The sequence below is a fragment of the Pipra filicauda genome, unplaced genomic scaffold (assembly GCF_003945595.2).
Source record: "Pipra filicauda isolate LSUMZ 115617 unplaced genomic scaffold, ASM394559v2 scaffold12_size5214236_pilon, whole genome shotgun sequence".
Lineage (NCBI taxonomy): Eukaryota > Metazoa > Chordata > Aves > Passeriformes > Pipridae > Pipra > Pipra filicauda.
The window spans coordinates 4,813,732-4,839,179 of record NW_024103763.1 but is presented as its reverse complement, the minus strand read 5'-3'; the positions used below and the strand labels follow the sequence as shown (position 1 = coordinate 4,839,179).

Sequence of the window (25,448 nt, the reverse complement as noted above, 5' to 3'; positions counted from 1 at the left end):
AATAGCACAGTTGTATTTGTTGTATGCAGCATTTGTAATGCAGTATTTGTAGCAGTGAAGGCAATGACTAAGATATAGAAAAAAAAAACCAACAAATTTGATCATATAGTATTAAGGAGTTTTATTCCATTTTTAATGACAACATAACACAGCGATATTTTAACTTTTTTTTTTTCTGAGGGAGCATGGGCTACTTGGTCTTTACAATACTTATCAAGCAAACAGTTAGAAAAATAATTTATGTTACAACTTCCTAATAAAGTTCCAGTACTTGTTAGTCTTCATCCAGTATCCATTTTGCATTGATACGGATTTCTTGAAGGTGCAAAAATTGCAGTTATTTCATATCAAATTGAGTTCTTCATCACTAAAGTTCTTCTGGTGGTCAGGTGGTTTTCTTTTCCTCACTGTCTATCAGATCCACTTTTGAGGTCCCCATCTGGAAAGATCAAGATGTTCCTCAGGAGTATATGAGTTATTTTTATGTGTGTATTGATCTGTATACAGCTATATACTTCCAAGTTTTCATATCTCATTACAGAGGAAACAAGGAGAAGTTGGCACACTTATGAAAAGCAGCACGAAGAGTGTGTAATGTTATGTACATAATTCATAGAAAAGCCACAAGACAAATATATCTTCAACTTTTGCATGTTTTCTAGTTACCACATAAACAGCAGATTTAGTTGATACTGGCCATGAATCAGTAGATTAATGGTCAACCAGAAGACATTATGTTTGAAGACATCCCATAGCGTTTTAGTCCTTTGCTAGGCACTATTGTTAAAAGTGAAATGAAAAAAACCAGAAACCCTTAGTGTACCCACATCTTTCAAAATGATGTTTGTGTCTCTTCAGATGGCTCAAAGCCCAGGTTGCTTTTTCCCTCTTCAGCATAAGGGTTCACTGCTTCAGGGTTTGATCCTGCTTCAACTCTACTTTCTCTTGCTCTCCTGTAAGGAAAATTCATTTTATAGTAGAGGTCTCTGTTCTGTTCAAGTCCTTCTGAATACCCACAATCAACCCCCAATGTCAATAATACTGTGTTTAACTGGGAATATTTATATAAAAAGAATTGTGTTGGCTTTAAAGAGGAACTGTAGCACAACTACTGTGTTCTTGGAAACCCTATTAATGGACAGACATAGAAAACCAATCAAGCTTTATTCCTGTTAATGCAACAATATTTAAGGAAAATGACATTACTGGACAGCCTGCAATAAGATTATAGAAAACTGGAGGTGCTGATGAATGTGGACAACTTTGCTGCTAGAGAAGGCACTGTGTTCCCAGCAGGACATCCCATCCACCTTGCAGCAGGGTTGGCAGAAGCCTGGCCACCCTGCAGCTCCCTGTGGCCATAGCATCCAGCTGCGTTGGTTAAACTGCTCATGATGGGGGAATTGCACTGAGCTGCCAAAGCTGTCGTGCAGTGAAAGGCAGGGGGCTGAACCTTTAGCTATCCCTGTTGATGGGAGAGGGATAATAAGCTTTCATTCTTTAGCTTGTTTCAGTTAGACTTGGCAGCCCAGTTTGTAAGAATCCCGATGATTCAATTATTGGGACATCTCCCAGTCGTCATAATCATAGTATCAAAATATATTACTCACTTTTTGCGATCTCTTTGGCCAGTGATGATCAAGGCAATAACTCCAATGACAACCAGACCAATGACCACCCCAAATACAATTAACCAGATGGTGACTGGTGGTTCATAAGGTGCGGCCAGGGTTGGAAGTATGCCCACAAACTCCAGCGTGTTATCATCCAACCTGAAAGCCTCATTGATTCGTCCCCGAGACATCCTGCCATCAAATGCAAATTCAAAGAGTTTCACACACTTATTGGAAGAAAAGAAAGTTTTCAGTTGTTTTCTAAATCTCTAGTGTGCCAAGCGTCCTCTGAACTGCTCAGTTGAAAAGGCTGCACAGGAGGTACTGCTAAATCTATATTGCTTCTGGCATGGGGTGGTGAGAGACAACCACAGTAACTTAAACCCTTAACCTATTGCAGCTTCACTGACATGATCAGACACTGTATGGACTCTTAATCTCAGTCTTAACATTTATCAAAATGAGGCAAACAGCCTTGTGGTCTCCCTCTCTATTTGCATTTTGCTCTTCATTCTCTTTACCCTAAGTTTTTTGGCTATCCAAAAGTGTCTCAGATGTGTGACATAAAACCACAGCTTTTACATTTTTTTACCTATTTCTCCCCTAGAGTTTTCTGCAGTTTTGAATCTTGGTTTTTTCACTGCCCTAAACACCCTTTCCTTGGTGTATCTTCTGTGCCCTGTTTTTCCCCAAACTTCCACATCTGCTATTGAGTGCTAACTGGACAGTGACTTTCACAGGCATATTCTTCTTCCTTGGCTCACCAACTGGTCTCACTGCTTTCTCAACTCCATTTCATGTTGCTGCTGCTTTTAGATTTGTGCCCTCTTCATTTCCCACTGTATATTATCATGTTCATCTGCAGAGTTGCAGTTTTACTTATCATTTTTATAGCAATGACTTACAGTGGTGTCACAGTGTGCTATAAAAGAGCTGTTCATTGACCTGTAAGTGGGAACTAGCTCCTGCTCTGACCTCTTCTGTATAATCAAATACATCTGGCTGTCCTTCTAGTACACCATTATTCTGGAGTCCTTGCTAACAATAATTCCTTCACTGAATTTTCATTATTGAGAGGAAGAAAACACATGTGCATGCACACACCACTACTGTATATACTGTATTTCAGAATATAACATAGTTCCTGTTAAAGTTTGAGCAGTGATATTTTCTGGCAAGGTGTGATGCAATGAGATGTGTTATGGCAATTTTACATGCCCCCTGAAGCATTTTACATTGGCTGTTGTCCAAGACACATCAGATAGATGGACTGTTTTCTTTCTATCATAACAGTTCTCATCTTAGTTTCTCTCATCCCACTATTTCTATTTTAACTACATAATTGACTTTCTTGTCATCCCTTCTGTCTCAGCTAACTTGAGCACTGCTTCCCCTTCCACCCTCTCATCTGGTTGTTTTGTTGGGTTGTTTTTTCCCAGAGAGGAAAATCTCACCTGATGGCATTTTCCACGTCAGCTTTGGGCACAATATCACTGATGTTACCTGGCATGCTGACAGTCAGATAGAAAGAGATCCTTTGTGTTTGTTCCCCAACATGAATGTCTGTAATCCTGAAGGAGGAACAGAAGAGAAAGGTTACTTTCATTGTTAAGATACATTAGCTTTAAATTCAGGCAAGTGAACAGTTGTGTTTGATTGGCAGTACCAGGGGCTTAGTTTATGCTGAGGGAACACTTTCTAGTGAAATCAACTAGGAAGTGAAATCAATTTTCCTGACAGAATTTCTTTTTCTACGTGCTAATTTGTAACTTTAGTTGGAGAACATCTACTCCATACCTAAGACAATCCTTGGTGTAATTTTCCTCAGCACATAATCACCTGCAGAACAGAAAGCGTTTGGGGTTGGTCTCATGAATGAGGTGATATATGAAGTACCAAGTGGGAAAAAAAAAGTATTCTTCCTTATTTTATTCTGGGAGTAGATTCTAGATATAACATGACTGATGTTCTATAAAGTAATATCTAGATATTACATGACTGATGTTCTATAGAATAACAGCTAATAGTTTAAGTAGATAGCTTCTGGAAATTTTTGAAGATACTTAATAAAAAGGACTGGTTTTCGTACCAAAATCAATTTCATGTGAAAAATTTTGTGTTTGTAACTGAATCTAGATAAGATTAGTAACTCTGCACCAAATTCTAGTATTTTTTAATCAACAAGTTTATCTTTTCTTGGCCCCAAACCTCTTGGATATCCAGTATCAAACACATACATTGCTAGGGATTTTTATTTCCAATCAATGTACCTTCCCTGATATTCCCATGCAGGTGTTGGGCACAAATTCTCAAGGCTCACCTGCACTGCTGATATACCATGGGAGTCAAAGCCTTCTTATCTAACTTTAGCACATTACTCCTAAACTTCAGACTCTTCAGCGAAAAGACACCATGTACCCAAGCTGGCATCTTGTCTTTTGCAACCAGCTGGTGTTTGACATTGTTTGCTATCACCTTACATTTGACAGAAGGCACAATTAATTCCACCAGTCCATGCTGTTTAGTGAACCAGAAGCAATGTAGACATAGCTGGCATAATTAAGCAAGCCACTCACTGGAAGTCAACATTCTCTTTCATCACCTCTGCATAGTATTTTCTCATGGCATAGGCGATGGATGACTTGAACAGGAAGAGCTCGTTGTCATCCCATTCATACTGCAGAAACAGCACAAGAGAAATTCATCAGAGACGGCAAGTTATCTGACACTAAGAAATCATTCTAAAAAGAAATAGCAATTGTAAGGCTTGGCATGCACTTCAGTATTATTTATTTGTACCATTATAGCACATCAGAATACTACCCAAACACTTTAGCTCTGCTAATCTTGGCTCTCTGCAGGAGAATAACCAAGCAGGCATCCCTGCTGCCAGACATCATGGTGTCCCTCTGCAATTTCTGGTAAGTTTGCATAGGGCTGCTGAAGACGCTGCAGTGCCAGCACATCTCCCTGCCTTACAAGGAGAAAAGGTGTCAGGAGCAACACTATTCCTACCAAATATTGTGAATTCTCTTTGAAGTCTAACGATTTCATAATTTAGATTCTTTTATTCTGTTCTTTTAAGGAGGAGAATCTTTGGGGTGGAGGTGTCATGCGAAGGTGGCTCATTTATTTGCTTGATGAGCTGGGATTTTTTGGGGGGGTTTGTTCTGGTAAAAAAATTCATTGCATCTGTATTTCTGCAGCAGGCACCAATTTCTTGTTTTTCCCTGGAGAATAGATAGGTGATATAAAAAATGTACTGCCTGTGTGCAGGCTTCTCCTGGCCTACCTTATGAGTCCAAAGTTATTTGCAGTGGAAGTCAAAAACAGCTTCTCTGAAGCAGGAACTAAGAGCTGTACAGGGGGCAAAAACCACCACAGGAGCTGATAATTCAGCCTGGTCTGTTGTGCAACAGTGAATGTGCACAAAGGGGAAATTCCCAACTGAACTTGTGGCAATTTTTTTTATCCCCCTAAGGCCTAGATTTGATTATGTTTATGGTACCTGGGCAGGAATGCCTATAAATGCTGTCATTGATAGTTTTACACAGTTCCTGACCTTATTAAGTATCATTCAGGAAGGTGTGGTAGAAGGCAGCTCTGTTGTAACAGGCTTTATAAAAATCAGCTACATTTTTCAATCCTGTCCCCCTCTTGATACTGATATAAAATGAAGAAAGAGAAATATGTATAAACATAAAAAAAAACAGGGATAAACGTTTTAGTAGGGTCTGTTGCAATAGGACAAGGAGTAAGATTTTTAGACTAAAAGAGAATTGATTTAGTTACTGGATGAAATTCTTTACTGTGAGGGAGGTGAAGCAGTGGGACAGGTTGCCCAGAGAGGTGGTGGATGCTCAGTCCCTGGAAACATTCAAGGACAGTCTGGGTGAGGCTCTGAGCAACCTGATCTAATGGAAGATATCCCTGCTTATTGCAGGGGTTCTGGACTAGATGATCTTTAAAGGTTCTTCACAACCAAAACTATTCTGTGATTCTACAAATACAGGGGAGGAAAGAGCAGAAAGAGCCTTGTGTTGTCAGTCCATGCAGGATCACGCCCCAGGAAAGAAAGGTGCAGGTGACCCAAAGCCACTGCAATCAGAGCAGTCCCCGTGGCATTCAGAGGGCAGGGGCTGTGCCAGCCCTGGCTGCTCCGACCAGCAAGGGCTGAGGCTGTGAGTCACCTTTGCCAGGCAAATGCCCCTGGCTTTCTCCAGCTTTCACAGCCCTGCACTGAAACACTTCTTGTTACCTCTGCTGTCTCCGGCAGCTGGCACTGTTCACCATAACAGCCTATGATGCTGTCGTGGGGGTTTCTCAAATTTCTATTTATGCCCAGACATTATGGGCTGTGTGGATGGGAAGTACCTGGCTGGCTTCTGATCTGTGTTTGAGTAAAAACTACCCACACTCCTTCCCTAGGCATCTCAGAAACACACCTTACGCTGTTTGTTACAGAAGCTGCTTTGCTTTCAGAGAGAAAGAAACTCTGCCAAGTGCCTCTGCTCTTTCCTACCGTGTTCCCTCCAATATCCCACGTGTGACTTGAAAGACCGTGTAACTCTGGCCTCTGATTCAAAAAGGATTTTTCATTGTAAAATACATCTAAATGCCTGCAGGCTGACAGCTTTCCATTCCCTAATGCTGTCTTGTGTGCCAGCCTTTTACAATGTAATCACATGTATGGCATTGATCCAGTGGGGAATTTTGAATTAATGCTTGAAGAGGAGTCCTGTTTTCAGGGCTGATGGTCGGTGGACTGATCCTCCTGGAAACTTTTATTTTAAATAAGACATAACCCAAGAGATTCAGTGGGGATCCTGTAGCAGGTTCCTTTAGGAGGACACTTCCATAAAGCCCCAGCTGAAGCAAAGCCATGGGTGTTTCAGATTCATCAGCTACACTGGTGATCCAGTGATGCAGCTCTAATCTCATCGGCCTGGAAACAATTAGCAGGGTAATTGCGGCAGCGCACGCTCTGGTACAGCTGGCATTAAGCCCATCCATGAGTCTGGATGCTTAATTTGCCAGAACTTTGGGCTATTGAAACTCTCCTGCTGGTAGCAGCCAGGGTCGAGATCTGTAGCTGAGAGGCACAGAACTGCCTGCATGAGCTGCAGCTGCCCCCGCGGCTGCCCCAGCACAGCTCTGCCTCTGCTCAAGGGGGGAATCGTTCCCTTTCTGCTCTCTCCAGAGCAGAAATACAAATAGGTTTACCGGCATACTCAGAGTGCTTTCTACTGCCCTAACAGTGCAAAGCAACTCGAAATTCATCTTAGACAAACGATTGCAGCGGGTTCACAGCTTCTGTGCACTGTGAGCCATGTAAAGCAGCCAAAACATACTGCTCTGTGTAGCTGGGCTGAGATTCCTAACCGAGATTCCCCCTGCCTTTTCTCTGTGCCAGTTCATGCATGTACCACTACCTGCTCCTGACATACCAGCATTCAGTCATGTCCCCAGGGGCCCAGCATAAGGGAAAATCATGAGGAGGCAGAAAGAAACGGAATGGAAAAGGTTTTTTGCAAGTTGGTGATGTGGACAGGTTCTGAGAGGAAAATGTATGGCTTGCTTTTCAGATCTTAAGAACCTACTGTCCATACAAGAATTCAAATTAAGTAATCTGTATGAGATTGTTTTACAGCTGCTCAATTGCACAACAAAAGACTGTGATGGCAAAAGGCAGGCATAAAAATGGTATTAAGCTAAACATTAACCATAATGACTAATAAATGTCTTTTAATATGGAACCTTTTCATGCTGTTGATATCAGTTTCGAATTGTATCTAACTCAACTCAGCAGTCTAGGAAGCAATAAAACTCCAGTAGGGCTTACATATGAGAGAGTGATAGAAGCAAGAGCACCAATTCATATGAAAACTGAGCTCATGTTATTGTGTCCTAGCTAGTGCATAGGTTCCAACACGCAGGTCTAAATAACCTGCTGGATGACATACTCATTCTTGGAAAATTACTAATGTTCTGCAAGGTGAAAATGGCTCTTAAGAGGAATGAAGTGTCTCCACTTAAGCCTTCTACACTGCCTCCCTGAGATTAGCATATAGAGGAACAGCTAGAATAAGGAGCAAATTTTCAGCCTGGGTTAAGCAGGTGGGCTAAGCCAATGCTCTGTTAAAATTGTAAAAGCCATCTTTGGCTTTGATGAGTTTTTTTGGTTGCTCTAATACATTTTATTGGACCAGCTGGTATAATTGGGAAAAGCAGACAAGCTCTTGGGAATGAAAGCCCTTCTTCTCATCTGAAAGAGAAGCAGCTGCACTGCACTCTCCCCCTCTCAATAACAAAGCTGTCTCTGCATAAGGGTTGGAGGGCAGGGAGGCAGTCGAATATATCAGGGCCCAGAAAACAGGCAAAAAAAAATCTACAAAGAAAGGCTGACAGCAGTGTTTTAGTTTAAAGTCAAGAGCATTTAAGAATAGAGTGTTGGAATCAACCCCTCTGCTTTAGCCCCACGTTAAATGTGAAGTAGTGGCTGTAATAACTTCTGAAGTCAGACACCATAGCCACGATAACTAATATTAGAAGAAATTAGGTAGAGGCCTTATTAGACAAATCAACATAGCTGGGAAAAACACAGCCCTTTTCAGGCTTACAGATTTCCCTATGTTAGCCCTCCAGGCCTGTCCTGTAGCAGGTGAATAACTGTGATTGGTATCTCCATGGAGTAACTCATCTAGCTGAGATGTCTCTCTTAAAATGGATGGGATCACTTTCTGGAGAAAGTCCCTTCACTGATTCTAGGGGGAGTCTTGACCAGAAACTCAGACAAGACATCTTGTATGTGATAAGTTTTCACCTGAGATGATGCCACTCTTCAGACACAAAGATCAGCTCTATCCTGCCTTATTTTCCGAGAACTATTAGTACACCATCCCTGTTGCCCGAGCAATGGGAAGGGAGCCACAGCACAAACACACTCACCGCCTGGTCCCCCAGCGCTGACTTCAGGCTGATGCGCACTTTGATGGCATCACTGGAATCTGGTTTAAAAAGAAACAAGGGCCTTGTTAGAGCTGCATTAACAGAAAGTCTGTCCCTGGGAAACACTGGGGTGGCTAAAGTTTCTTTATGGGCTCCCCTGCTTCTCCTAGAGAGCTTGGTGGGATTGATCTTGTTTCCTTTCAGTTACCACTACTGCAAACATGCATGTGAGCTGTTCAGTCCCCAAGCCTGGCTTTGCAGTAGACAGAAGAAAAATTCCTATTTCCCACCACTGGGGAGGAACAGCTTAGATGCAGATGTTGATGTCTGGTTAGGTGAATCTCAGCATTAGAGACTAGCACAGCATTGTAAGAATTATGGTACTCTCAAGTACAGATAGTGATTACACATATATAACCTGAGTGGTTCAACAATTATTGTCTCCACAATAGGCTGAAAAATGCATTTTTCACCTTTTCCTCCCCTTGAGCTCCCATCTTTGACTAACACATGACAGTAAAAAAACACAGTACTAATTTTTTTGCACTGGTTTGTCCCTATGCCCCCAGGTCAGGGTCTGCTGGCTCCCAGGACCAGTGGTTACCAGCCCTACCAAACAGGCCCACTGCTTTCAGGCAAGTGCCACACAAGTCCAAGCCTCTGATCTTTCTTCCTTTTGTACAGCCATCCCACACTCTGAGAGCTGCCTCTATGACAAAAAAAAAAAAAACAAAAACAAAAACAAAAACACCTCAATTTCTGAAAACTGGGTGGGACTCTGACAAACCTCGTGATGACTTCTCCAGCTCTGGCCATGAGGAAGCCAGTCCATTTTCCTGTGAGTAAAACTTACTGCTTGGTTTGTATTTCCCATAACCCTCTTCCCTATGGAGAAGAGCCTTCAACAGCTACAAGAGAGAGGGACTTTGCTAATCAAGAGTTGTGAGGACTAACAGGAGTCCTTTAATCACTCACAAGCCATACATACATGGAGCCCAGTCTGTTTTCCAACCAATGAATCTTCCAGAATTGTTTTTTTGCAGCCATTCATATAAAGGTTCAAAGTAGTGGAGCAAAGGTGTTGCATTCATGTATTTCTCTCCTGTTACACTTTCCAGTGCTTCAGTCCAGGGCTTGGATCTGCCTAATGACAGCAATTGTCTGTGTATGTGAAATGAGAAGTAATATATGTTATTGCCACATTCCATCTAGAATAGCAAAATACTCTGTGATCACTATAAAAGTTTTCTTATTTGCTTCTGAATTCCCTTTTTTCTCCTATTATTCCTATTAATAAAAATATTTTATTTCCATTAACAGCTAATTAAACCTTCAATGTTTAGAACATCAGTGTACATAAATCTAGTCAACTTGTCCAAATGAACTGAGCAAATACACGCTAAATTTCCAAGCTAGGTTCATCCTTGATGCAACCTCATTAACTCTAGAAGGTTTCGAGGATGACTTAGGCTTTGTTATACTCTGATTTACACGTGTGAGAAATTTGCTTCATTACCTCAGCTTCTCACCAGCTGCAGTGGAGTTGGTTATATCACATTTGTGAAGAGGGCCAGTATGGTTAGCTGCCTTGCAAAGTGCCTCCTGAAACTGGAACTGATAGATGGTCCGGGTGTAATACCTAAAGGAAGGGCAAGGAAAAGGGAGGCACAGGTTTTGTTAGTTGTCTGTCAAGGAAGCCCGCAGGCCCTTGGCCTTCAAAAAGCTCTGCTGTGTCAGCCATCACTCCTATGTGGGGGGCTGTACTGCAGGGAGAGAGGGCAGATGATATTATAGGCTAAGCTTGCTCGAATCTAACAAAATGCCACGATTAAATGCAGCAGAAGAGCCCCAGATCTGTTTGTTGCCACAAAAACCAGGAGAGAGTAAGGTTTTTAAGTTCAGCTCTCCACTCTGGCTGAACCCTCTAAAATGTAATGGATGGGACACAGAGGGATGTTCAGAGTTAGTTGTTTCAGGGCTGCATGTGTGTGGCCCAAGTGACACAAAGCACTGTGACTCCCCAAGAGGTAAACACCTCATACAGAAATGCTCCTGCTGGTTTGATGGCAGCATGAAGCTTCTCTGCTCGGCAAGAAGCTCAGCAGCCTCCTCATGCTCAGAGATTATTTTGGAGCAGCCCTTGATGTCCACAGAAACACTTCCATTGAAATCAGTGACCTTCAGTCTGGACTTTAAACAAAATAAGATTCAGTCCCGAGACTTTCCAGTAGATGTTTCAGGTAGCTGGGGCTTGTTCTGTAGCCAAAATTTAAGTAATGAATTAAACATTGCACTACCTTATGAAGGAGTAATCATTGGCCACATGGAACAGTGCTGCAGGGTCGCAATAGGTTTCATCATGAGGGACTGGTTCCACAACACCAACTATTTGTCTCCTGGGGATGAAGGAAAAACACAGGGTTTTTGTTAAGAGACAATAAAGAAAAATAATCTAACTCAGCTTTTCTTTTGTTTTGTCTGATGTGTATGGGCACCTCTCTCATTTCCAAACAGAAGAATTCCATACAGTTTCCAGTAACCCCAAGCAAGTTTTGCTCCACAGCTGGAGACCACAGAGAGGAAGCTGCTTTGAAACTAAGAGTGCAAGGAAATGATTTGTATAATAGCAGGGTGTGCAGGGAGAAATTAGTGGTATAAAAGAATCTACAAGATGAGATTCACACACACACCCCATGCCCTGGGCCATCCCAAGTAGAGACCTGTGTTTTTGCTCTGGGTAAGTGCATGCAGAGACCATGCAACCCAAAAGGTGGATGGCCTCCTGTGCCACTGGGCTGTAGAGGAGGTTTCTCTTTATTTTCCTCTCCTGAGAGTGTGTTTCCTGAGCAGCACTACAGAAACAAACCCATGCTCTAAGTTCTGAAAATGGTAGTAAGCTTTCACGGAAATACGTTCTGTAAGCTCATATTTCAAGTTCTTGTTCCAGCAGAGCTTTGCGGTGCCACTGCAACAGATGTGATAAGCTTCCCTGAACAATTTGTCATTCTCTGTTTATCTGACATCTCTGCTACTTTTGAATACATTGAAGCTGATTGATTTTTACAGTAGGTCAGGAAGCTTGCATATATCAAGTTTTATTATAGATTCTGTTTGCTGACAGAGGCTTAGTGCTCATGTTCATGTCAGAGGGCAAGCTCCATTTTCAGTGTGGGGCTTGTTTGGTTTCTTTGTCTTTTTCTGTCCCCATATTATAACCAACCTGGGAAATTCCAAAATGTAGTCTGAATCAAACTACTTTTAAATCTTGAGCTCCAAGGTGGTGAAAATAGATTGAGTGGTGGGCGTAATCTGATAATGCACTTTTGGATATTATTTGCCAAGGGAACTGTATTTTCTTGACAAATAAAGCTGGGATCTTAATATATAAGAAAGGAAAGAATCAGTCTCGAACCTTTCAGACAATTTGTCTCCAAACCCACTAGACAGTGGGGAGGAAACACAAAGCAAAGAAGTGTGCACAGATAGTTGGTAGATTGAGATCTGCATGCTTCTCAGGCTGGCAAGTGTGATGAACTTCACTTTCCACTTGTCCTTGAAGATGGGGGAGCACACCAGAACACATGACCAATGAGACTTAGGGAAGGGCTGTACTTAAGCACTTAAGCTACAAAGATGTCTTGGGGCATGAATCAGGGGGACAGCAGTGTTGATCTGGAACATCCCATGTGCTGTCTTTATCAGGAAACTGATGTTAAAAATGGTGGGGAAAGTATTTTAGAGGCAAGGTAAATGGCCTGGGGCTGTACACAGTCATAATGGGGATACGTGGCTTGTGAGATATTGTGTGAACCACACTGGGTGTTTCTAGCTGGCACTCTACAGAGATTTGTAGAAACACCCAGAAAAACAGATCCTGCCCTATGGGGGCACAAACTCCTCAATATGTTGAGTAACTATGAAGGGTTGGTTTTGCAGGTTCATTTGAAAAAAACCTCTTTGTTTCACAAACTTACTTCATCTCCCACCACCGTTTTGTCCATTCCTCCTTTGTAATGTCACCCCTAAACACCATCCACCTCCACTTCTCAAGCATGTAAGTAAAAGGCATTGTTCCAACAATTGTTAGTGCTTGCTTGAGCAGAAAGTTGATTTCAGTTTCTGAAGAGAGAAGCAGTTAAGGTAATGGTTATGGTAACAATTAGTATCTGATTTGATGGCTAAAGTTGCTTCCTTTTACAGTTAATGCTTACATCTTGTTTGAATCACAGATTTTCACTAAAGAAAACATGGAAGGAAGAATACAACTGAAAAAAACATAAGGTAAAATCCTCAGGTATTGTATGCAGTTTTATCCCTCTTTCTTTCACCCAACCTCTTAAATAACCTTGGCCTTTGGCATTTGCATTTCATTATCCTTCACTGAGAGCCTTCCCAGGCTCTGGGGAATTTTGAGTTGAAGACATCTAAAAATGTCAAAAATGTACATCATCATTCTAAGGCAATACTCAGGGAAGCCAGACAAACTGCATTATAACAAGGGCTGACATATGTTATCACTCAATATTCACTCAAATGGGAGATGTAAATCTCAAGGTTGCAGTTTCATTTGAACTGCTAAATACATACCTTGACAGAGATATGTACGGATTCATGCAACAAAAATTGAAAAGTGTTGTGGAGACTCATCTAAATGAACTATGAAGATTTAAGGACGAATTCAGTACCGAAGATAATAAAGTGCTAACTATTTGTTTCTGAATTATGTAGCATCATTGTAAAGCCATGATCCTTGCTCTACAATGGGATTTGGGGAAAAAAAAAGTATTTTTGGCAAATTAGTGTAGTAAGATTTTCAGAAGCTTCTCAGCTGATTGCTGAGTTGTCAGGCATAATAAGGCCTGCAAGTCCTTTACTTAAATACATAATATTTATGCATTTATTTACCTTCATCCTCTTGGAAGGTTGGCTCTAGGAGATCAAGAGATTTCAAGTGCTGAGGAGTGGCTGCAGAAAGTGACATAATTTCCCCTACTGCTTCATGGAAGCCCTCGTTGGCACCACTTCTCAGCAGGTAGGGCTGTGCAGAGTATGCCATGTCGTACTCGATGTGGCCCATCTCATGGTGTGCGGTCAGGAAGTCATCCATGGTCACCTTGGTGCACATCTTGATCCTGCACACCGGAACAAAGTGCATGTGGTTAGAGAGACAGTGGCCTAGGCAGTGACTGCCTCAGCCCTGTCTGCCACAGCCATGGGGCAAAGCCCCTCCAGAGCTTGCTAATGCCCCTTGCCCCTCACAAAACCTGGGCTGCTACATCCTGCTATGCAGTGCAGTTCCTCCTGCAAGAGTGAGACCTTGAGGGGAACTCGGCAAAACACCTTCAGTCACCTTGAAATTGTGCAGAGAGTAAGAGAAAATCGCTGTTTTGTGAGAAAGCAGCTGCTTCCTGAAACCTAGCAATAAACTCACTGTGTGTGTGGGAATGAGTAAGCACCACCAATCTTAGGAAGATAGTAGTGTGAAAAACCCTGTGTGTTGGTGACTCCTGCTACTTCATCCTCTTGTAGGTACTTTTTAATAGAGGAATTTCTTCCAAATTGGGTTTCTTTTCACCTTCCCCAGAGTGCTAAGGTGTGAGGCTGATGGCTTTCACTAAGGCTTTGCTGGGGACCAGACTCTTTCCCTGGGTAACTGTGGGGACTGCAAGAGGGGATAGAATTCCTGCCAAAAAACTTCATTGTGTGGGGACTTGTCATCCTTCTCCTTTCCCAAACATGGAAGAGATTGATGGATTTTTATGAAACTGGATCTCTTTGCTAAAGATCGACAGTGGGCCCTCAGGAGATTTTCTCTTGTTACCCAGGGACCCGGTGCCATTGATGCAGAATATGCAGTTGTCCGCAAATCTCACTGGTATCCACAAGCACCTGCTTTTCTGCTTATTCCTTAAGCCCTAGAATATAGTCATTATTTCTCTAAATCATATAAATAATAGTCACTTCTCAGCTAAAATTTGAGAGTAGTTCTTAGACCTTCATGGAAAAAGTTACACAGAAAAGTTAACAGTCCTACAGGATCTTGTCTTCCTTTCCCCTCTTATCAACCAGAAAAAAATAAAGTAGGAGAAATTATAACTTAAACCAGGATGTTGCACCTTTAGTGAAAATATGTTTATTCTAGGAGACGGTATAAAAGGGGATCATAGCAATTTCAGTACCTGTAATCGTTATTCCCCAGATCCCATGCCGTTGGGTGGCAGACAACCTTCCTGCCATCAGTTGGCTCTGTGAGCATAGAGTTTGTCCAGAAGCCCTCAGTCATGTTATAAAGGCCAACGGAGGTGAAGAAGGCCTCAGCGGCTTGGAATATTTTATTTGCATTCCATCCCTGAAAGAGAAAATGCCACCAATACCCACTGCTTCTTCATGGAGCCTGTTCCCAATGGCCTCCTTAATGCAGGGCAGCTGACTTTATCTCCCAGGAACTTCAGATCAGCACCTGGTTTACTGAGAGTAAGATAGTAGTGTCTGCCTTTGGCACTTCTGGAAATTCTGCTTGGAACTGGAATTAAGTGTTTTCCCTGAGAACAAAATAGGTTTCTGCACTCAGAGGTTCAGCTGATAGCACCTGACCCAGACCAGAGAAGTTCTCAATAAAAGATAAGGTAAGATAAGGAAGACATTCCTGTCAGTAGCATGCCAGATCTGGGATCTGACCCTTCAGCCACTTCAGTCAACTTGAGTCAACTCATTTGAGGGAGTGGAGCTACATTCCCAGAAGACGAGCATGAGAGATTTCAGCTAGAACTATAAAACCTGGCAAATGTGTCTGTGGGAGTTGCTTATCAGATTGTGACTGTGTGGTAATGCCCAAGATATTTTTGCCGTTCAGCAGTTTTATTATCCTACATATCAGAAGCTCTGCATTTACCGGACTTTAGCTTTCACAGAGATCTAGGTGGCAAACAGCTCAGGTGGATGAGAATTCTTAACTGGGGACATCAACCAACAAGGATGAGTTCAGCCTTTGCCCCTCCTTGTGGTGATACTTCAACAGATACAGATTTTTGACGGGGGATCAGCAGCATAAAATAGAGGTGAGAATGATGCAGACTTGTGCAAACTGTTAATGAATCACCTTTAGCTGTTTCTTTTCTCTTATCAGCATAACATCTGCATGGAGTGCTCCCTATGACAGAAGGTTAGATTCCAGGTGAATAAGCACATTTCAAAAATCAAATTCCACCTATCGTTGTTTATTTTTTAAAAGAAGTGAAGCTTAGGCAAGACTGCAGAGAGTTGTCTTCACCCCTATTCTTGGTCTGGTAAAGGTGCCATCGCAGCTTTTAGCACTACAGGTCTCAAACACAGACCTCATGGTGCTATGCAGTTATTAAAAGATAACAGGCAGCATTGCAGTTTCCTAGATGTATGCAAATAAACAAGACTGATAAAAATGAAACAAACTGTGATGTACAAACTATTTTATTATGGTAATGACTGGCAAAGGTCATATTTGATACCAGCCAACTCCAGGAGTCCTGAAATATTTATATGTTCAAAATATATCTCTTAATGGATAGATGTCTCAGAGGACAATAGACTTGGAGCCTTGTGTGTAGGAAAAAAGAGAATAGCTAAGGGGAAAGGTACAGTGAAAAATGCATAAACACATTAAGGTGAAGAGCAAAAAAAGGATGCAGAAAGCAATGTTTTGTTGGCAGTGTGTCTGCCTGAGGGAAGCCATGGTTTTCTAGAGAGCAGCTGACACTTGGTGCATAATTTTTATACTGTCTAGATTTGTTACACAATGCAATGCATAAATGCATGTCTTACCTTTTGAACCATTGCATCAGTTACGTCAATGTTGGGTTTGGCTGGATAGGGAACAGTCAAGGCATACAAATTTGTCCAAAACCTACCCCACATATCACCTTCATAAAAAGAGAGAAACATAGAAATACTTTCAATTATTTATTATGTATTGTCCAAAAGTGCCAGACAGCTCTATAAATTGTGCAGTGTCATAAATAGGGATTTCTATATATCTAAACTGGTCTGATCCAGATGTGGAGGAGAGCAGTTCTGGGAAGTCATGCATAGGTCAAACTCACATCAAAGATGCTTTTATTACCCAATGTCAGATATTCTTGTGCAATATAGTTTCAGAACTGAGCATCCACGTTGTTAGTCTATGTGATTTCCGTGCTATATTCAAGTACACAACAATTACAGCAGCTTGATGCTGCATGCTTTGAAAGCAAAGTCGTGAAATGCGGGAGTTTAAGATTTGAAAGGAAATACAACTCTCTCCGAAACTCTCATTTCTAAGGATGACCAGTGCTGCAAAGGGGAGGGAAATGCCCCAGCCCAATGCTAGAGTTCTGAGCTGTGTGTTGCCAGCTCTGATGAGGATGAGGACAACTTGCCTTCTCTTCCTGCCTCTGCTGCTAAGCACTCGTGTCATCTCTGCCAGGAATTTCTCCATTTCTCCTCTCCCCTTCTCTTATCTGTAACCTTTTTGCTACTATCGTGATTAAACAATCAAATTACTCTCTTCCCTCATGCCTTGAAGGTGACTGTCCTGTGTATAAAGTCAGGCTTGCGTGACATGGACATGTTGACGTACCCAGCAAGTGAGCAGGGAGGCATCCTGTGGAGCTGATGAGCTTGGGGCCGTACACTCGCTCCAGGTGGTGTCTCACGTAGGCATGCAGCTGCTGGTACAGAGGTTTTATCTGGGGGCAGAGAAGGAGAAGGAAACTAATTATTTTCACTTTGCTCTATGCCACTCATCACTCCTAAACAGAAAGCCTTGAAGATGCCTCTGACAAAATTCTCCTGGCAGATAAGTGCACCCCAAACCTGCAGCTGAGCTTTGCCCCCTGCCTCAGGGCTCAAGCACTGAGTCCAGATCCTAGCCCCAGAAGTCATGTTCAGGTATGAGGAAGGGAGCATTGCTAACTTTAAATGCAGACTATCAAGGATGCCATCTACCCCACAGGAGACATACCTCCTGCCGTGGGCCCTACCTGGATGAGAGACACAGACTTACAGAGCTCCCTCTCTCAGCCTTTGGGGACAATGCAGCCCAAGGGGACCAAGCTGGTCCTAGAATGGCTGCAGAGATAAAAATCTCATGTGTGTCTCCCAACATCTGTTAAACCTAGGTAGACTGCAATCAGCCAGTTTAGAGGTGGTCTCATCTTTTTTCATAACATCAACATCTGAGCCCACCATTTCAAAACACAACCCAGGTGAGAGCTTCTTCTGCCTCTACCTGCTCAAATGTCTTCTCCACATCTTCTATCAGCTGGTCACGGCTGTATTCATAATCTTTTGGAAACTTTGCTTCATAATTTGCTCTCCAGTAATCTCCATAGTCAGAATAATCTGTAAAGCATGGATGCATCACATCAGGACACCACATGTGGCACTGCTTAGGTCTGCAGCTCCCTTCTGATCCCATGGTGACCTGCAGCCTTCCCCCAAAGCAAAAAGGCAAAGTGCAAGATAGTTTGGGTCTAGTAGGAAGTAGAGAGCTCCCTGAGGCTCTGTCCCATGAATATGCAGGTATGGGAGGTTTCCAAGAAATTCAGAAATTGCAGTCATGGTTATCTGCTAATTAGGGTCATTCCATCTGGAGATGGAGGTCAGAGGAAATCATCACTCCTGACTGAAGCTCTGACTCTGCTCAGGCTGGATATCAAGGGGTTCATTCTCACCAAAGGTATAGGCTGGTGAACATTAAATATGGCCCTCCTCTTCCAGCAACTAATCCATCAGGACAGATGGAGACACCACAACTGAAATTGAGCTCCCAGTTCCACTAAATCTTCCAGTCCACAGAGCTCCATCAAGCCTGGAGTAGAAGTGGCTCATTGCTGAAGTTTCTTCCTCAGTGGTATGGAGGAAAGTCATAATGACCGTTTCTTAATATTTGAGGTTTTTCCCTGTCTAACTAATTGGACTATATTTTCTTATCCCTTGTCTCTAGCTCCAGCTTGACAAGTTTTGCAACACAAGGAGTATAGGAAAGCAGGTGATACAGCTGCAGTTTGTCCAAAAGACAGATTATATAGCCACTTCAGAAGCTTAGAAGACCCCAAAAGAAAATTAGCAGCCACCTACCATTGTTCCTTGAAAAGACAGTTTCCTATGATTTGTGTGGAGATCTCAGACTGGAAGCACACTTAGTCCAAAATCCTTTTTAAACACCCAGCTGCATATGCTGGCCCAGGCCTACCAAATCTGATCATTCCAGCTCAGGAATAATGCTTATAAATGCTACCAATGATTGTGGCTCCAGAAAGAAGGTCAAGGCCCATAGGAAAGAGGAGATGTTCCCAAAACTCAACAGCACTCAGAAGTTGTTCAAATCAAGTGTGCTTAACCATAAGTTACAAGCAGTGCAGTTCTGGGTAAAACAGTATGTAATGAAGGGCACTGATACATTATGGCCTTTGGAAAAAGTGCCACAAAGAAGGGTGCCAACAAAAAGGTGCCTGGTGTTCCAGGCTGGTAAGAAATCTCTGATCTGGTCAATGGCATCTGTCAGCATTGCGTCCTACTTTGGGACGTGCATACCAAGAGCAAATTATGTGCAAATTATGTATGAGTTTTGAATTCCTGGGCAAATTGTGCAAGACTGCAGTATGTTTGCTAGTTTATGGAAAACAGAAATTATTAAAAAAAAAAAATTACTTACTATTAAGCTTAGCAACCTCATTTTCAAGCTCAACATACTCTTCGTATAATGGTCTCATCATCCTGCCAACATCAGCTCTCCAGCCTTCCCAGGCCCACAGTCTCTCATGATAATCAGTGCTGTCAGCCATAATAGCATCCAGACCTGTCAGAATGAAAAATAAGTACTGGGCCTTAAAAAAGCAGAATTTTTCTTTCACAGCAGGCAAATAAACCCAAGTGAAAGAAATTTCATGAACTGAGAAGAAAGCACTTTGTGTTTGATATACTGAAATATCCCATTATTTTATTGTATCCTTCTCTCATTTAAGGTTTTTCCCTTCTTTTTAAGAAGCATGGAGCAAATCATGAGTGTCTTACATGCTCTCTCTGCGTTGCCCTCCCTTGAGTTGGTAGAGTTCTTGGGACTGGCCTCAACACAGCATTGATTCCAACAAGACTTTGACAGCAGGGGAAAAAAATTAAATTTTCTGTGATGTAGGCAAACCCCAAGTGACAGGCAGGCTGCCAAACAAACTGAGCAGCCCTCTCCAAATTTTGTCTACTACAAGGAGGAGACAGTATGTCTCGTGGGCAGCAGGCCCACTGGAGTTCCCTGAACTGCAAGGTGCAATTAAATTATGACTAAGCTTTAGATAGCAGGATATATCTATTGAAATTACTGCCTGTCCTCTTGCAGTCAGGAGCCACCCTTGGGCTTTCTCTTTGTGCACCCTCAGGGTAAAGGACACAGTAGGGGCAGTGGTTAGTACCGTACCTGGTTCCAGCACCAAACACTCAGATGGATCACTGATTTTACAGACGGTCCCAGTGCTGTAGATGGTACTCATTGTACTTAGCACAGTGCCCAGCTGCAAGTTAGATGCAAGACAGTCTGTTAGAAACCCACTCTGTGCAAAATAACAGCCAATTATGCTAATTCCTTAAGAGCTTGATTCAACACTTCACCCACCAGCTTAGCATTGAAGCATACATTTAAGCTCAGTAGATTTTAATGAAAGAATTTGCCTAAATGTATTAGTGAACCAGACCTAGCTGGAGAAGACAGATAATCTCCCAAATATATGATGTAACCTGCAGGTTCTGAATATCCAGTCAAACAGATCGCTGGATTTAATGAGCACTGACTGTCACAGGAAAGCTATAAATACACAGCAGCAATAAAACAATAAAAGTTTAGCAATGTGGTTCCATAAGCATGAACCCACATTAACTTTCTAGGGAGATCATGGCTTTGAATGGCAGCAAAAGGGCCCTTTCTGAAGATGCTGCCAGGCTGACTGTTGCTTGTGGTTTTAATGTCACATCACACTGATTGCATAGATCTGCTTATACATCATCACAGAGAAGTTATGGCTCATGTCTTGGCCCAGCTAAGGCCAAAACCCATCTGAAATCATCTCAGAACCTATGTTACGTAGCTTTGGTTTTTTGGGTTTATTTTAATGTTTTCATGTTTTCATGCCTCAAGAAATATATGTACCACTTTTAGCTTTTCCTTTAGGACTATGCAATTTCTCATTTAGAGCTCTAAATCAGAACTATAAACAGCTGTCAGTGGGAGGGGTAGTTAGTGATTAGCTCTAACTTTATTTCTGTCAGCATTAAAATGGTGCCCAGGGAAATTTTTGTATCAGTGAAGAATACCTAAGTATTTCTATGGAATCCCATCAGACTCTACAAAAAGTCACTTTTCAAGAAAGAATCAACAACTTCAGCCTCAAAGGCTATTATCTAGGAAACTCTAAATATCTGAACAAGGAGGGTACTGAAGAAAATACCTCCTCAACTGAGACAGCATTACCACCAGTGCACTGTTGTGCTCCAAAATAAATATAAGTTTGTATAAACTGTCAGCATTCCCGCCAACGTAATGTGTCTTTCGCGAAACACATCTCATTTGGAGATACAAGAGATCCAGCCAATCCGCTGTTTTTCTCTATGGTGGTTAGCACTGCTAGCACTTAGCAGAAAAATCTCCGGATCCTTCAATAATTAGGATTGTAGGATCCTGGACTGTAGGTTCCCATGACTCAATGCTATGTTTCAATTCGATCTCCAGCAAAAAGAAACTAATTTGACTCTCAAGTGTTTGGTTATGATTGGCTATAAATCCCTTTTGAGTCCGCATAGCTGCTCACTCCAATTTCACAAATAGTCATTATCCATACATCTGCCTCTTACATGAACTTGCCAGTGCAAATGTCAAATCTGGTTATGAGTCTTGCTAAATCTTGTTGGCCTTCAGTGGCTTTCTGTGGAAGGAGGTCACCAACCCTCCCCAGTTTCAGGCATCCCAAGGTGCCCACTGCAACAAAACATCCTCTCTTTTTCACAGTTTGATAATGCACCACGTGCACCTTTTTGACTCAATGGATGTCCTTTCACCCATCTCTTTCTGCTCATTGCCCTAGGTCTGGACTTCACCAAGCACTTACCACAGGTCCTTTTTTTCTCTTATGACTAATCCTGTCATTTGTGCAAGGACAACTCTGAGGCACGGTCGTGTGTGCGTGTGCTTGAAATTCATTCGATGGCAAAACTGCTGAATTGAATGGCAATCAGCTTCCTAGGCTAGACCCCCCCTTCCAATCCTGTATTCCTACAAACATCTAGAACAGGTACACTTCCCTATCACACACAGTATCATCGCAAGACAAGTAGAGTGGCAACAGCACCATGCTCTCACTTGAGGGTGTTGTGGGAGGCAGCTCAACTCACCCAACATAAATGAGGTACATTCAGCAACTTACTCTGTTATATTTTTCTGGTGACAGCACAGATGATCCTCTGTCCTGGAGAATCTGGATCTGGAGCTTGATGAGGTTATCATCAATGCTGTCTACTGGGAAGCTGCTGGCGTTCTGAGAGGCCTCGTCGTAAAATGCAGACCACTTGGCACTTGCCTCGTTCTGCAAGGGGTTCAAACAAACCCTGAATTATTCCCTCCCAAAGAGTGCAGCAGCCCAATGTACTCAGTGGGCAAAAATATTACTTCTGTAGAGAACTTCATTTGTAGAGAACACTTGTGGATTGCGGATTGAGCACTTGCACTGCACAGTGAAATGGCTGGAGAGCTTTTTGACCTTGTTTTACTCACACATCCAGATAACCATTTTTCTTTGGAAATAACAAAAAGCATGACTGTCTCCTCACACCTTGCTCGTTATAATTGATCCAGCATCACTTTTCTGTGTTCCCTGCTACTCTAAATCACCACCTATTCTTCCTTTAGTGCTTTTCTTTGCCCACCTGTGAGGAAACAAGAAAGGGCACAAACAGGTCGGCAGCATAGATGTCACTCCCCATTTTTGCTGCAGTAGCAGTGGCAGAGAAGCAGCCAACAGCAACAGCAGAAGATATTGATACTGAGTCTTTTCATTATCCAAATATCACTTTCTTCTGAAATATTGGTAAATAAATTTTTCTTTTATTTTATACTTGGGCATAGGAGGCTCTAGGCAATTGCCTAAATTGGGCATGCAAAACCTCAATATTTTATGAGATTGTTTTTACCACTGCTGCAATTATGCACATACATGTGAAACTCCCACATTTCAGTGCACAAAGTAGCACCATAAGAGCATTATTTGGATTTGGGAATGTCTTATTCACCTTTTTCTAGTGTATTTGTACACAGTTTAGCACATCGGCACCCATTCCAAATGGCAACAAGAACAGTACTGATTGACCTGGGTCCTTCAGACAGTTTAATAGATTGTGCTTATTACCGACGCTTCCCAGGTTGTGGAGAGGGCCCCTGTAACACCCATCCCTCCCTGCTGAGGAATCAGGAAACACAAATGTCATACTGTGCCTGAAGAGCTCTTTCAGTCACCTTTCACCCCTGTACAAACACACAGCAAGGCCAAGGCTTTTGCCAGGGCTCTGCCCGGGCTGTCCAACCCCAGGCATGCCGTGTGTGCAGTACCCACTGTACCTGCTCTAGGCTCCAGCAGAGAGAAGCAGTGGCAGACGTAAGCCCTTGGCAGTCCTGTCCCTGCGTCTCCCCTGCCCATGTAGCCCCTCTGCAGGACAGCAGCCACCACTGGGAGATTTTCCAAACTCTCCCTTTCATGGGAGCATGCTAAGCTAAGTGGGCAAGAGCTTGATAAGCACCCAGAGGAAGAGCATCACTGTGAAAATGTGTTCCTGAGCTCCTTCTCCTAAGCAAGGACAGAGAGGTGCCTTAGGAGTGGCGGGGCAGAAGGGGGGGCTCTTTGGCTACAAAAGCCAGAGGACAGAAGTTAACTTGCTGTCTGATATTTCCACAATTAGAGGAACTGGTTGGTAACTCAGAGGAATAGTTATAGGGTTTGTGACATGATTTACAAGGAAAATGGATGGAAAGGAGCCAGAAGGGACAGTATTCATTAACTCTCTTCCAGCAGAAAAGGAAAAGAGGAATCAGTGGGTTTCTTACCAGTGCTGCTGAAGAGATCAAGCAAGAGAAAACATTCTCTCTGAGCAATGGACTAATTGGTTCTTATTGCTGGTATCTTCTCATGTATTTTATTATCATCTCATTAATGCTGGAAATACTATATGAGGCTTTCATTTTATGTGTTTGGAAACGTTACAGTTTAAGCACCTGGTGCCTTGGAAAGCATTCAAGATTGACAATGATTAGTCATTTGAATTTCTTCCAGCAACCAGTCTCCTTGCTTTAATTAAGAAATATGATAATTAAACCATGTTTCAATTAAGCTATATGACCACAAAGTGGAAGACAAGCCATTACGCAAAAATAGATGTACAGTGTTCAGCTTCATTTTTATGCCCTAAATTCTTTTCTCTAAAGCTTGAGTTAACTTTAAAATACACACAGCTACAAAATTCAAGGTGTTTTTGTGCATTTTGAGAGGCTCTGAGCTCACAAGATGCTGGGCTGAGGCATGGCAATATCAGTAACCAGCCAGGCCATAGATGCCTGCTCTCAAAAAGCCCTGTTCTTGCCTAGAGCTCCTGTTGTCTGGGAAAACCAGAGGCTAGTGTTGAGAAGCAAGAACTGTTCTGCAAGACAGTATAGGTATAAATGCCATGGTCCTTCCTGCAGATAGAAACTGACTTTCAAACCAATATACTAGACCACTGTACTACAAACTCCACTGCTGGCAATTGGTAGTCGATGATCTCGATTCATTTTTCCCAGTTTTATACCTCCAGGCAGCATAGCAACAGCCCTGACTATGAGAAGAGTGATGGAGGCAGGGGGGAAAGTCCCCCACTGGATAACCGGTGTGGACCACCATATAAACCCATCAGCAAACATTTAATAGAATACCTACATTCAGAAAATGTTTGCATATTCACTGAGAAGCAAAACAATTTCAGGACCAGAGAAGAGAGAGCATTGGCTGTTCCAATAAAAAGCCCGACGTAAATTCAGTCACATCTCTCTCCATTCAACACAGATTTTGGGAACGAACATGCAGAGCATCCTTGCCTTTTCCCTCCACTCACTGGGGTGACTCCAAGTGATGGCTAGGGACAAGCCCAGGCTCCATCCATCCCTGTGCAGTGCAAAGGCAGTCCAGGTACCAACCCAAGGCTGTAGAGGTTGGTAGTGGCCCAGGCACACCCGGTGAGGCATTGCTATGTTAAAGCAAGCCCCTCTACCCTCCTCAAACTAAACCACAGATATCAAGTAGCACTCTAATTTCAGCCAAGCTTGGTGGAACACCAGAATAAACCAGAAAGTAGCTGTCAGATTCCTAAGACAACAGTAAAACCCACGGGATGGAGCACTTACCATTTTCTTGGCATTCTCCTCAGTGATGTTGGTGTTGTAGTTCCATGAGGCAATGGAGCTCTCGTAGCTGATATTTTCTGCCATCCTGTTAAACTGTTCTAGAAAATTTTGGGCTTGTTGGTTGACATTCTGAGGGGTCACAGCAGTGATCAGACCACAGAGAAGCCAGAGGTGGACCAACATATTCATGTCCAGGCTGAGAACCTCTCAATGAAGTAGGTTTCCTCCAGTAAGCTTCTCTGTCAGCCTTTGTCTCATCAGCCTTCAAGCATGGCCAGCGTGAAGAAGAAAGGCTGAATCCAATTTGCTGGTCCTTTTATAGGTTTTATTCCTTACAGGAGAGAAAGGAAAAAGTTTTTTATAAAAAGCCAAATAAACAAAAGTCAATGATTAACTTTGGAAAAACATAATTACTCCTGCCCATTTTATGGCCTTCTTATAAAAGGCTTTTACTTTTGGTTAATGTT

At 42.5% G+C, this 25,448-nt stretch overlaps 1 protein-coding gene across 1 annotated transcript; it reads right to left on the bottom strand.

The window, feature by feature from the left end:
- Positions 1 to 356: 356 nt before the first annotated feature.
- ACE2 (angiotensin converting enzyme 2) lies at positions 357 to 25,170 on the bottom strand. Its single transcript, XM_027738174.2, has 19 exons — positions 24,982 to 25,170; positions 21,983 to 22,141; positions 19,987 to 20,080; positions 19,231 to 19,374; positions 17,803 to 17,915; positions 17,152 to 17,260; positions 16,359 to 16,456; positions 14,741 to 14,910; positions 13,467 to 13,693; positions 12,536 to 12,680; positions 10,859 to 10,957; positions 10,078 to 10,200; positions 9,550 to 9,722; positions 8,562 to 8,620; positions 4,190 to 4,290; positions 3,068 to 3,184; positions 1,611 to 1,805; positions 828 to 953; positions 357 to 439 (listed from the first exon to the last, which is right to left on the bottom strand). The coding sequence occupies exons 1-18, from the start codon at positions 25,168 to 25,170 to the stop codon at positions 833 to 835; spliced, it is 2,436 nt and encodes an 811-aa protein (XP_027593975.1). The 3' UTR covers positions 357 to 439; positions 828 to 832.
- Between the last annotated feature and the right edge of the window lie 278 nt (positions 25,171 to 25,448).